Below are 13,003 nucleotides of genomic sequence, written 5' to 3' on the forward strand. Positions count from 1 at the left end.
CCTACACAAAATGGCTCTCTCCAATACGGCAGCGAGGTCAGCACGCATTGCAGCTCGTCTTGTCACTTCACCTTCAAGATTATAGTGCGTTGGCCTTGCTACTCACAATTTGTTCTCCGTGCCATCGAGCAATAGGATTTACCACCCTGTCGCTATGATGTTGGGAAAAGGTGTTCAGTCAGATATCTTACTCTCCGTAACTTCTTACTGTCAAGCAGTGGAAGTTGTCGAATTGGCTTTGGTGGCATTGTAGCTCAGCTTCCTGTAGAGTTGCGTCAGCTGGACTGCCTCATTGCATGCATGACATGCAAAAAGAAGGGAATTACGTGGCTGGACCATGGTGGCGAAACGCATGAAGAGCAAACTGTAAATGCATAAGACCCCAGTCATTCGCTCACTTATGCACTCTGGGCTTTTGCGCATATCTGAGAGGCCTGCTAGGACAAATCCCCAATTCGCAACAGGCCCCCAAAAATGGGTTGTGCGTCCATAGGTGCGTAGATACGTCACAAATTCGGACCAGCCGCGGCTTGCCATTGTCGCAGAGAGAGAGCCCTGTACTGGAGGCAGGCTGGCGTAGAATGCAACGCTTCTGAAGGGCTCCTCAGAAACATCCACCAAAAATTATAAGAAAAGTTCTCTTACGCTTGAATCGACCTCGGCGCGTCCGGACGAATGTGGGGAAATACTAGCGCCTGAGCTGATGATGCGTTCACGCATCCGCAGTGTTCGCGAAGGCAAACGCCCATGAGTGTGTACTTTACTAATATGTGTGTTTGGTATTTCTACAAACAACGATACTATATAAATTCTTAAGTGAAGCGCTGCAGCCAAGGATAATGCTTTCGTCTTCGCCTATTCAGCAGGTCCTGCGCATTACATGCAAGTCAGCTAGAAGATCGGATCACAATTTACAGGATTCCGTATTTTGAAATTGCCTATTTCACAATACTTTTAAACATATTTTTTTACTGTTTGCACCAATACACGGCGTCCTGGAGTGGTTGAGAACTATTGCTCATGACCCTACGCAGGTGTTTGCGGAGCTCGCTGCTTCAAAGACGAAAATAATTGCATGACTACATTCTATGACGGAAGTACATATTTCATGATTATGCTTTATGATTTGAAAGTTGAAGTTCAATCTTTGCTTGCACCATCGCAAAACTGTAGTAGCGAAGCACTGGGAAATACTCCATTTGGAGGTGACAAAGATTCAGTGCCACCCTTTGCCCAACGGCTGAAGCTACAAAGTACTAAGCATTAGCCCCATTGAGCATCATGCCTTTGATATAGCTAGGTGAATCTCCTGCAAATAAGCACGCTGTTTGGGACTGACTTTTGGATCGCAGCGTAGTGCGGAATCTCAATGCAGGTAGAAGAGCCATGACGTGCTTCTACAGATTATCATGAGATCTACATCATTGTTTCTTCCAACTAGTGCACTAGTTTTAGCTGGTAATAAGTCAATACTGGCCAAATGTGTAAGCGTTGTATTCCGAGCAACATGATGACCGCTTGAAACCACAATGAAGAAGGGCCTCCATTCGCTTTCAATACAACGCGAATAGTTGACGACCAAAGAACCAAAAATAGCAGAAATTGTTATCAGCTCTTGATTACGTTGTGTATATGACTGTCAATATATGAAACGGCGCTAAGCTCTAGACTCATCTCCTGGTTCCGTGCTGCTGCGCCCTAGACACCGTAGCCTGAATAGTTGACGACCAAAGAACCAAAAATAGCAGAGATTGTTATCAGCTCTTGATTACGTTGTGTATATGACTGTCAATATATGAAACGGCGCTAAGCTCTAGACTCATCTCCTGGTTCCGTGCTGCTGCGCCCTAGACACCGTAGCCTGCCTTGAAGCTGGAATAACCCTAGATGAGTGAATTCTCAGGAGACAAATACACCGAGTCCAAGTACTGTGCAAGAAGTAAATTGTTCCTGGTGGACAGTCTGCGGAAGACTTCATCTGCAAAGCGGATCACGTTCTGGATGGCTCCGTGTTAACTTTGTAGACGTCTTCTCCACGCAATATTATTAATCAGAAAGCCTCTTGGCACCTAGAATAGTCCACAATTTGACTGAAGGCGCAAATCTTTGCATTATTTGCAGTAGGCTTGCTCATGTCAGTAGGCTTATTGCACTGAAGTGGCGTGGCCGTCATCAGTACCGAACCCGTCAGGTACTTAAGTGCTCGGGGCGGTTACATTACTCCCTTCTTCTCCACCGTGACTGGAAGGCTCATAACGCCTTGCTTTGGTTGGCGACTTTCAATTTCGATATTGGTTGCGTGGGCCTTTTCAAGCTCTCTTTTAAATTGCTGCTCTTTGGTGGCCTGAGTTCACAGTAATACACATGCTGACTCAGCAATTGCGTATTAACTATTAGAGCACGCACGTGCTTTGCCGAGCTGAACACGCACAAATAATTACTAGTAGTACATTTTTAATGAGCACCCGTGAACTTTGTACGCGTCCTGGAGAGTAGTACAGGAATTGCGATGGCCTCACATGATTCTCAAATCTAATGGGCTTGTCAGTCAGGTAGAGATCCGTGTAGTAGGAATCCGGCTTCATCTGATCGTACGGAGGAGGTTCGATTGGAGTTAATGACCCGTCAGCCTCGCGAAGGTAATAGGTAGTAGCCCCCTGCGCCTGTTGCTGTTGGGCTACGGGGGTTACAGTCGAGGCCCCGTTGAATGAGCGAAAGCTGCTATTACCCCTCTGCACGTTAGTTTCAGGCACAGGTGCTGCAGGGGAAGGCGTGTTTGTGCTGGCTGATTGGGTCGAGGTTATGCCACTGCCAGATGAGTTGTGGGTAGCTGGCGTGCTTGGTGGGCTGGGTCTTGTTGCCGCCGAATGGGTGAAGCCAGAAGTCCTCCCACGGGCCCTTGAAGCGGTCGTTGCGCCTTGTACAGCACTGCTAGAGCCCCCACCGAAAGAGGCCCTTGCTGGTATGCCTGACCTTGAGCGCAGAGCCCCACTCGTGCTTTCGCCGGGACCGCTGTTGGGTGTGGGTGTGCTGCTGCTATGCATTGGTGTCACGCGACCAGCACCATCAACTGGGCTAGCAGTGGAGGCCATGACACTGCTGCTTCCACTAGGGTAAACGGTTCTCACTGCTGAGGCAGGGCTAGTCATGAACGCCCTGCCCGCACCAGAACCGCCAGACACCCCGCTATACGTTGCAGTTGTCGCTCCACTGAATGACATGTTGGAGCCACTGTATGTTGTGCCACTGTAGGAAGGCTGGCTACTGCTAGTACTATAATATGGAGTGCTGCTTGACCTCATGTATGGCGTGCCGCCCGTCGCACGCGAGCCGCCAGAATAACCTACATACGTGGGAGTAGAGGCACTGCTTCCTGTGTAGGTAGGGGTCGACATACTACTTCCTGTGTATGTAGTAGTTGACCTACTAGTTCCTGTATAAGTTGGACTTGAAAGGCCACCTGCTGTATATGTGGTTGCACTGTTTCCACCGCTGTAGTAGGTTGTTCCGCTGCTTGTGCTGGATGGATAAGAAACCCCTGTGCTGGAATACGTCGGCGTTGCCCGGGAGTATGTACTGGAAGCAGCGTAAGTTCCACTGTACGGACTGCTTCTCATTGTGTAGGTGGGTGAGGTGTAGCCTGAACTCCCAGTGCTGCTGTAGCTAGGCGTGTAACCGTTTGAATAGCTACGAGCGCCACCACGAGACCGCCAAGCCTGCAAATGCCTCGTTGTGGCTCCCCCTGAAGTAACTTGTTGCCTTCCCGGCTCCGAGGTTGCACTGAAGGTGCCTTCGTTTTCGTTGCATAGCCGCTCATTTGTGGTGTGCGGAAGGGTGCTGGAGGTCGAATCCTCTGCAGCAGCCAACGCTGTTGGCGCAGAAAGGGCGCATATCAGGGCGCCAAAGCAGAAAAGTAGGACCTTCATTTGTAGTGATAAATGTGAAGTGCTGCAACACTCACTAGTAGCGAAAAGACAGCCGAAGACAACAGCGAAAAATGCGTAAAAGGCTTTTTGCCAGGCGTGAATGGTAATATTACCTCTTCAGATTGACTATTTTCTAGAAGCACAAAGATTAACAAGCTGACCTGCTAAATTGTATTTGGGGAAGGAGCTTAAAATACTTTTGGGTAGATTATCCATTCCTACACCCTGCGGCCGAGCGGGAGTTCGGCCGCAGTATGCACGCCTGACATGCACTGGAAACGGTCACCTGCTGGAAGACATCGACAGTCCACTTGTCCACTTAATACTAATTTATTTAGTACAGTTTTTATTTTGTTGTTTTTATGTGCTCCGTACATTTATTCAGTGTTTACCTGTCCAGTTCCTTCGTAGAGTGTGCCACCTCACCGGGGTCACTCGCGCAGAGGCACTGCCGCTGTATTCTAACTTGAAGAAGTCACATAACCAGTTTTGTTTATCCTGGACACTACGTCGTTTTAGTTTGAAACGCCTCGCGCCTTTATATAGGCATAGGCGAACACAACATTGCCTAGGGTGAACTGCCTCAAGCGGTTGCCAGGGCCAGTGGACTGCCTTAATTTACAATTGTGCACCGGGTCCTCTTGAAACATTTACTAAAAACGTAATGTTTCATTGTTTTTGCAATGCTAAAAACACCGTTTTGCTTTGTTGTCAGCCACGGAACACCGATTAAATACTGCTGACAACGTACAAGATTGGAACAGGCCGGCAAACCGAGTCATTGAAAAAGTTGGAGATGGAGACAATTTGATTGGCCCGAAGGAGCTGTATTATTTATGCGGCTGCTCTTTTGATCGAAGGAAACAAAAACCTGTGCCGCGCTGACGACAAGAAACCTCCTTGGCACTGGCCCCTGAGGGCGAATCGAAATTTCTTCAGTGTTGTGCTTTCTCTCCCTAGAGAAGAATGAGTGAAGTATAGGATCTCTTGGCTCTTGAAATCAACTGCATAATCGCAGGAATACCTCGGTGCACAGCGTTGCAATATCGTCTCGCTAGAACGGACACATGATAGGACAGCACCTTGCCCTCGACGGAACAAGACAGCGCTCAGCAGAGTTCACTTGAGGCCATTGCAAAGTCGAATTTCAGTAAAAGCTCCTGAAAATGGGGAAGCTGAGAAGTGACGTGATGCTTGGAGAGGCATGTGCGCCTTCACAAGGTCAGACACGGCTCCTCGGCCCAGTAACGTCACCGGCAGGAGCCGTAGAGTTCAGCAACTCGTGCTCTCTCAATGTTGCTGTGCCGAGACCCGGATCGTTCACATACTAATAATCTTCCAACATTGCTGTGCACATCCCTTTCGGCAATGACTTGCTGACCACAGCTAAATCTTGAAATGAGCTCCAAACTCGAACCAAACAAAATTTGCAGCAGCCCCACGCTTTGAGCTTATTTGCTTATCGTAGCATGGGCAGAGGGAAGCAGTAGGCATGAAAGGGGAGTCACTGCACCTTTTTAGCTGTGATGTCCACTTTGGGAAAAACCATTTGCGATGTCGTAGACGTTCCAGCATCGCAGAAGTTGAATCAGTCAGAATGACAAAGCATATTCGTGATGGCTTCAGCATGCCCTCTCGAACTACACTGCATCAAGGCTTCTATTTATCCACAAGGCTCACGGATTCTTCCAATGTATATTATTTCTGCATCCAGGTGTACCCTCATTGCTGAATCACGCTGAGAAGGAACACGCGAGCGCATACACAGCAGCTTTGATGCGTACGTGTACTAGTGAGGAAGCGATACCGCTTGACGAATCCGATTTGGAGGGAGGAGATGAATTATCGGAACGACCAAGAAAGATCCACAGCAACTTAAGTCTCTCAGGAAGTCAGTGGCTCCTGCAGGCTGCTGAAACCGTGTTTGGGAGTACATCCATCTCACCCGACATAATGACAGAAGAACCTGCCGGACGCAGAAGGCCCTTGCTTTTGGTAGCCGTTGCAGCTGCGATTGAGAAGGAGGCAGAATTTATGAAAAGGGGAAACGAAGAAGCGCTTCAGCAACATGCTTCGGCGTTTCCAACCCGGAAGCTGCTGCAACAAAGATCGGATGAAGCCTTTGACTTAGTTCGCTTCCTATTGGCTCGTGGGGCTTCCTTATACATGCCTTCTGAGACTGGCATTTTCCCTCTCGAACACGCAATCAAGAAGCGCAGCTTGAGAGTATGCGTTTTGTTTTGTCAGTCAGCTTAACTGTCATGAAAGCTACGATGATATCAGCGTTGCATTTTTGCTCCATATAGGATATTTATGATGGAAACCTTTGCCACCATGCCATCATAGATGCAGAACTGACAGTTGCAAAATGATGAAGGACATTCCTGCTATGGTGAAATCAACTTGTTCAGAGAAATGCAGTACAGCTGGGGAACAAGCAATCAAGAATATGACACAATGCGGCGTGCCGTAGCCTTCATAAAAATTCCTGAGTTTGCCCGAGTAGTCAGCACCCAAGTTAATATGGGTTGACAAGTTGTACCGAGTCTCAACTCATTATTGACAGGGCTGTACACCACTAGTGAGGCGCGCGTCCGTGTCTGCAGGCAACGGCTTTACTGCTAGGGGCAACACAGTGCTTTGGGGATACGCTTCAAGACTTGTTTCCACTGCCCAACGGCTTGACTCCTCTACATATCGCAGTGGCGGAAAACGACATCTCTCTAGCTGGTTTTCTGTTAAGTGAACAGTCACAGAAGTCGCTACACTCCTGCCGAAAATGTCTGGGAAGAGCAGCATCCATTAAATTTCCAGCTGAGATTCTTGGGGGATCCAATCAACCCCATGAGTTGCACGTTCAATTTCCCATCTGCCGCAGCTGCCTACTTAAATCGCGCGATGATCGTGGGTGTACTGCGGCGTTCTACTGTGGGAGTTACAGCATGCTCAGGCTCTTGTTAGACAGTGGCACACCACTCGATTCACGTAGCAGCACAGGAGATACATTGCTTCATGCTCTTGTCTACAATGCCCGCCGCTTCGCTTTTCCAACCACTGATTGTACTATAAATTTACCTGGGATGATCAACGAAGCGAGCTACACACGATGTGTCAAGTGCAAGTGTCCCGAATGCCAAGGGACGACACCCTCTCGTGCGCCTGCCGTCTGTCGGATAGTTTTGCTTCTTGAGCGTATAGAAGATAATTCTGCTAAATCCATAATTGATGATAAATCCGAAGGACTGAGCAAGGCCCATGCTTTCGTCAATGTGCGTAACAAAGCAGGATGGACAGCGCTACATCTAGCGGCAGCCAGAGGATATTCCGATATCTGCAGAGTGAGCAAGGGGAACGGATGACGGACTCTCACAGTAATTAGTGAAATTGAACAATTGACTCCCTTCGCCTCTTCACAGCGCGCACCATCTACGGAAGCTCTGGTACAGGGCGGTAGAATTCGAACGCACCACATGGCTAAATGATACACAAGCTCGGAGACTCAGTACTTGAATGTTTAATCTCTCCATACGATGATGATTGCTTTTTTGTAGGTTTTGCTCGACTGCGGCGCAGATGCTTGCCTCCGCACCAAGAAACGCAAATTCACACCCGAGAAAGTTGCTGCGCTCAACAAGCATCATTCGACAGCCAAGTCAGTGAAGAGTAACCACTCTTTGATGCTGTAGCTCATATGCGTTGACGTTGAGCACCCCAGTCTTCCGCAGAGATACGCATTTCGTAACGAGTACGTTTGTGCTGTCAGGTTGCTACATGACAACATGTGTACCTCATCTACCAATCTATTTCAGCAGCTGGTCATCAGACTGAGACGAAGCTCCGAGAAGGACCCGCTCTTGTCCGTGCTGGCACTCTGCTGGATCGGGCTTTTATGTCTGCATTGGCGCGGCGTAGTAGAAGCTCTCCAAGTTTACTTCCCAAACATATTTGGGCACTTACAATGAACGTTTAACACATAGTTCAAATTCTGAAGCCTCCGAAACCAACCTGTCAGCCACGTTGAGGCCACGGAAAGCGCGGCAAAAGCTGGTGTCTGTTCCTCGAAGAAGCAAATGTCTTCTGCTTGCACGATGGTGAAGCCCAAGCTCTTCACCCAACTTAGGTTCTTGGCTCCTTTTTTATGTTGAAGCCCGCACATGATTTTGTGTGTTTCCATGCACCTTTTGCCTTGTGCGGATGCCTCTTCACCGCTCGCTGCTCAAGCATTTCCGGAACTGTAGGTTGTACGTTGGTTCTCCTGCGTATGATGAAGGGCGGCACTACAGCACTCTGCTGAGTCCTCCCTTCTGCACAGGCTGGAAAAATTACTCGCTGTACTGGCGGTCGTATAGAATCTTGCTGCTCCAATGGCGGGCACTGCATATTCTGTTTCACTGCTTCCCTTACGGCTGGAGCTGAGCGCCGGCGAATGTGTGGTCCAGAAACGAATCTTGAATCCCGAGGGACAGACTGTATCCATTCAAAAATACTCTGTTGCTCCTTCTGTTGCTCCGCCAAGTCTGTTGCTGGGGGGTATTTCACAGAAGCTACACATGATTCATGTAACGTGGAGACAGCATATGAATTGGGTGCATCGGCACCTGAGTGGAAACTCAGTGCCTGCTCTTTTGGGGAGACCCCCAAGATCATTATTTCCTCACTCCTATGTGCTTTCCTTTGATTTGAATCCATAAGCAAGCGTTTCATTATGTTCCTATCTGTTTCCGCACAGTGTTGGTGCCCCCTTTGTGGCCACTCATCCACTTGTGGAGCTTCGCGTTGCTCTGTTTGAGCGTAGCGCTGCCCAGGAAGCAGTAGTCGCGGGTCCGGGGGTACAGGTAGCTCGCCAGGGTCGAAGTCGCAGCTAAACACTGCGGAAAGAGCAGAGACAGGCAGTATAATGCTGTCACGCCACTTTCCAGGGGGCCCATAACGTGATATTACACACTGTAGCCTCTAAGAACGCCTGAAACCCACACCCCTGGGAACGAATACGCCCACCTCGCACATAAAGCAGCTCGATAGCTGCATCAGCTACCTTAATCTGGCTACTCTTTCGAGCCGTTATAGGCATCCCTCCTGAGCATTTAACCAACAAATTACATCCATTAGATCCTATATCCGGATGTAAAGCTGGGCTAGGCTAGCAACATGAAGAACTAAATAGGCGCAAAGGAGCGCTCCTGCAACGACCTCCTGTTCCTGCTATACAGATGTGAAGACACACTTACTTATGCTGCATATTTTATAAAAGTCTGACATGCGCGGAACCGTCAAAGATTTCTCTGGTTCTCCATTTATAAAGGGAAAGACGCGCATGGCAGAACCTTGTTGCTGACCATCTTTTGCTTCGCCCATTAGTGCTTTCTCCTTCACACACTTCAGAGTGACTCTGTAAACCACGTAAGAAAGGCACACCCCAAATGTTCTTCACACACAGAATCGCGCCTATCGTGAGTGCTAACGTTCACCTATTTTTCTCACCTAATAAAAGGGGCCTCCCTGCAACAAAAACCCATGACCATGTGCAAATCAACAACAAATATACGCGACATGCAAGGCCATGCATTTGGAGATAAATTTCATTGGAAAGAGCAAATAAGGTGCTGTGTGCTCAGATGTACTTCGCCGGTGTCGTCTGGTCGACATCTCGCCTGAAAAACGAAAAAAAGTGCTCGACAGGCGAATCTGGAGAGCCCCCTGATCCACGCACTGCACGAACTGGAGCTGCTGTCCCAATTCCTATGTCGACTCGTTGAACTCTGTCGCACTTTTCTCGATGTACTACCCAATATCGCGCACCTAGCAAAAGCGCGCATCTGTGTGGACTGTCCTAATAGACCACCACACGGTACAAGAGGCAGAGGCAAAAGATGTTGAGAAAATGTGAAGATACTGGGATTCCTTAGTTTACTAAGCCACAACGAGGCCACAAAGCTAAAGTGCTGGAAAAAAACGCTTCATCTATGCAGCCAACGAATAAAATTTGCCCCGGTCCTGTCCCACCCGTAGGTTCCAGAACGTCTTGCGCTGCAAGCAACACACACACCATAAAGGCGAATAGAGAGGGCTACAGTAGCCATTCGCGGCCCAAAATGAAGAACTACACCAGGTCAGGAAGAATTACGTATGGTCGGTTAGACCTACTCGGGTGCACCCAAATGCTCGGACACCGCTGGAGGCATCTTCGTCCTTCACCTTTGTACAGACTAAAGGATCATACACGAAGAAGACCTGCTGGTGTGACTCCACATTTTGGTGATACGCTTTGCCATCTTCGTTAAGTGAAACCATTCTCGAACCATCCGTTGTAAGTACTGGCAGCCTCAGGACGACATCGAGCGTGAAGTGATCCGTCCTCCCAGCGGGTAAAAAACCGTGCAGGCCTGCATTCAGAGATCGGGTTCAATTGCTCAGCGGGCACTTTTTTTGATATCTACAGCGATGGATGGTCTCAGTGTAATCTGACCGAACACTAATATGCAAATATGTTAACGAGACAATGAATGGCAGATGCCGCTTGCCATCTCCAGTTGTCCACGAAATTGACATCAAGCATTTCGAAACAGTTTATAGCTAACTCTTCCTTCGTAGAGAAAAATAATTCCTATCGCTTTCTTACAGCCGCTTTTATTGACGTCAATGGGAGGTTCAAAGACAACGGGTGTAGGAGGCAGCAGGTAGCGGAAAACTCCGCCATGAAAGCTTTCCTCTCCAGTGGCAGTATCTACTCGCAGAAAGAAACATTCTCAAACGATCTTGACTACGGGACTTTATGCCAGTCACCGATAGTTCATTCAGGAAGCACGCGTACTTGCCTAACTAAGACACGAAGCTCACCATCTCTCACTTCTTTAGGGATGCGCGGGTAATCTCCACGCTGTAGAACAGTGTGGGCTGAGCTGCCTTCACAATACAGCAGCAAGAGCGGCTACAGCAAACAAGACACAAAACACGGAGCTCCTGCACTTCTCAGCGTAATAGATATGCACGACGAATAAATTGCAACAGTCGCAGTGAAACGGCTCAGGCTTGTAATGGCGTACGGCAGGATTAACGCTGGGATCTTGATTCCTAACACGCTGAGAAGCAAACGAAAACACAAGAGTACAATGGCTCAAGATTGAACTGTAAGCAACATCCAATAACCGCACTTCACGAGAAAGATGAAATATTTGCTGTTCCCCACACTTGCCTCATGAGAAATGTTAGCGATCTTCAAATCTTGTCGGATACCTCCGTAGAAATATGGTACTTCTGTTACCGGCCTTTCGTAAGCTTGGTGCAGCAGCTGCTGCTGCTGCGCTTGTGGTGATAGCTCTTGGCGTATAAGCTCTTGTTGGCGATGCTGATTCTGCAGATCCAGGGATTACTCGGAGCACCCACAATCCATATGAGGCAAAAACTGCGTAGGCACAACAACAATATTGTTGTACAAAAAAAGTCTACAGCGAAGTCTATGGCAACAATGCGAGATTCACATTTAAAGAAAGTATCAGCTGCCCCGAAGGGTCTTGAATGGACTGATGCTGCAGCTGCAGGCGCTGCACTCTTTCCTGGAGTTCTTGCACTTGCTGTTGCAACCGGAGCTCTTGCTGATGAGAAAATTCAAGGAGTTTTGCTGCCTCTGCAAGTTGCGAATTAGCCGTCTGTAATGCCCTGCAGCAAAAAGCAAGGCATGAAGCTGCACGCAAGGAACTCGACAATAATTGCCAAACCATCTGCGTGCGTAGTCATGTATTCGCACGTACGACTGAGCAGAGCCAACAATGCACAAGCAGCGTGTCGATACTACTACATTAATATTCATGCTGCGACTGATGTAAAATAAAAGTCGCCCATGGCACTAGGAGGGCACCATACCGCCTTCTGCCAATATCTACAAGCCTCCTGAGCTGGGGCCACTGATCCATCGCCAAGTCAAAGAGCGGCTTTCCAAGTAGGTTGTCAGCATCCCCTGAGCTTATCACGACGTTAAGTTCCTTGTTCAACTCAGGTGTTGAGCTCCGCATCACATCTCTTTCCCAAGTTCCAGGCCGCACGTTTGCATACCTTGCAATACCTGCTAGCGTCCTGTTCACTGCAGCTGGCACATTACCCCCTTCTAGTCCTGAATACAAAGGGGTGGGGAGAAATTCGCACCCCTATTGGGAGGCACTTCCTCACCAGCAGTAGATGAATGGTGAACAATCAATCTTCGTTGACTGTGCACAAATCCATATTGTAGACTCTGTGTTTCCCTCCGATAAAGCAAGGACACCCGCCTTCATACGTATCCAATAGTCCTCACCAGCAAAATATTTTATTCGATCAATCCAATCCTCAAAACGCCGCATCTGTAGCAGCAAAGCAAGATTGAGGCCAAGCAAGAACTGAGCTTAGCCATAACCTCTAAAAAATAGGCCCGTTGTGGCAACAATACAAAGTGGAGATGCAATTCAGACACAATTTGGCTTTGCATGAACTTGCACAAATGCAATTTGTGCTTGTACTGTCCCTGATGAGAGGAACAGCAATAGATGACCTACCCTCCAGCGGAAAGAGAAGTAACGAAAGCAATTTAGTCCCACTTCTTTGCTTTTTTCTCGAAATGATAGAGCCTTTTGCTCGCGCGTCATATACCTGTCAGTGTCGTGCAGAGTTTGTGTTCTGCTGGGGTTTGCGCGGAGACGCTCCAAATTCAACATTTCTTGTCGTTCATATTGCTCAAGACGCAAGTACCGCGTATCAATGAAGTACGCCAACTGCTGCCTCCAAGCGTTTAAGTGCAAAGAAACCTGGGTCTTGACTGCGTTAGACAACTTGTGTATCTCCTTCCACAGTTCGCCCTCCTTTAGTATCTGAAAACGCAAAAGCACTACGGTCATATTCCAACTAGGCGATCTACTGTCTGTATCGGTTTTTTCTGACTGGCTATCAGAAAAAGACAACGACACAATCGCAACGTGAACTCTCACATTAGCTTGCAGATCACTGTCGTTAACGGATACGCCTTTCCGGCTAGCTTGAATAGCTGCAAGAGCGTGACGGTCCCGAAGCTCCTCCACTTGCCGAAGCAGCTGACGCCTCCGAGCAAGGTC

At 48.4% G+C, this 13,003-nt stretch overlaps 3 protein-coding genes across 3 annotated transcripts; all 3 read right to left on the reverse strand.

Annotated features, from left to right (window-relative positions):
* Positions 1 to 2,212: 2,212 nt before the first annotated feature.
* Positions 2,213 to 3,926, reverse strand: ENH_00015740 (hypothetical protein, conserved; the record flags this gene model as incomplete). The annotated part of the gene is made up of 2 exons (XM_013579025.1): positions 2,213 to 2,344; positions 2,520 to 3,926. 2 exons carry the CDS (start codon positions 3,924 to 3,926, stop codon positions 2,213 to 2,215), a joined length of 1,539 nt encoding a protein of 512 aa, XP_013434479.1.
* A 5,611-nt stretch (positions 3,927 to 9,537) lies between these two features.
* Positions 9,538 to 10,217, reverse strand: ENH_00015750 (hypothetical protein; the record flags this gene model as incomplete). The annotated part of the gene is made up of 2 exons (XM_013579026.1): positions 9,538 to 9,756; positions 10,071 to 10,217. 2 exons carry the CDS (start codon positions 10,215 to 10,217, stop codon positions 9,538 to 9,540), a joined length of 366 nt encoding a protein of 121 aa, XP_013434480.1.
* A 257-nt stretch (positions 10,218 to 10,474) lies between these two features.
* ENH_00015760 (hypothetical protein, conserved) lies at positions 10,475 to 11,316 on the reverse strand (the record flags this gene model as incomplete). Its single annotated transcript, XM_013579027.1, is given in 5 exon segments — positions 10,475 to 10,650; positions 10,764 to 10,854; positions 10,916 to 11,005; positions 11,113 to 11,292; positions 11,296 to 11,316. Coding segments are annotated over 5 exon segments (558 nt in total).
* Between the last annotated feature and the right edge of the window lie 1,687 nt (positions 11,317 to 13,003).

Source organism: Eimeria necatrix, genomic scaffold (genome assembly GCF_000499385.1).
Source record: "Eimeria necatrix Houghton genomic scaffold, Enh_scaff14, whole genome shotgun sequence".
NCBI lineage: Eukaryota > Apicomplexa > Conoidasida > Eucoccidiorida > Eimeriidae > Eimeria > Eimeria necatrix.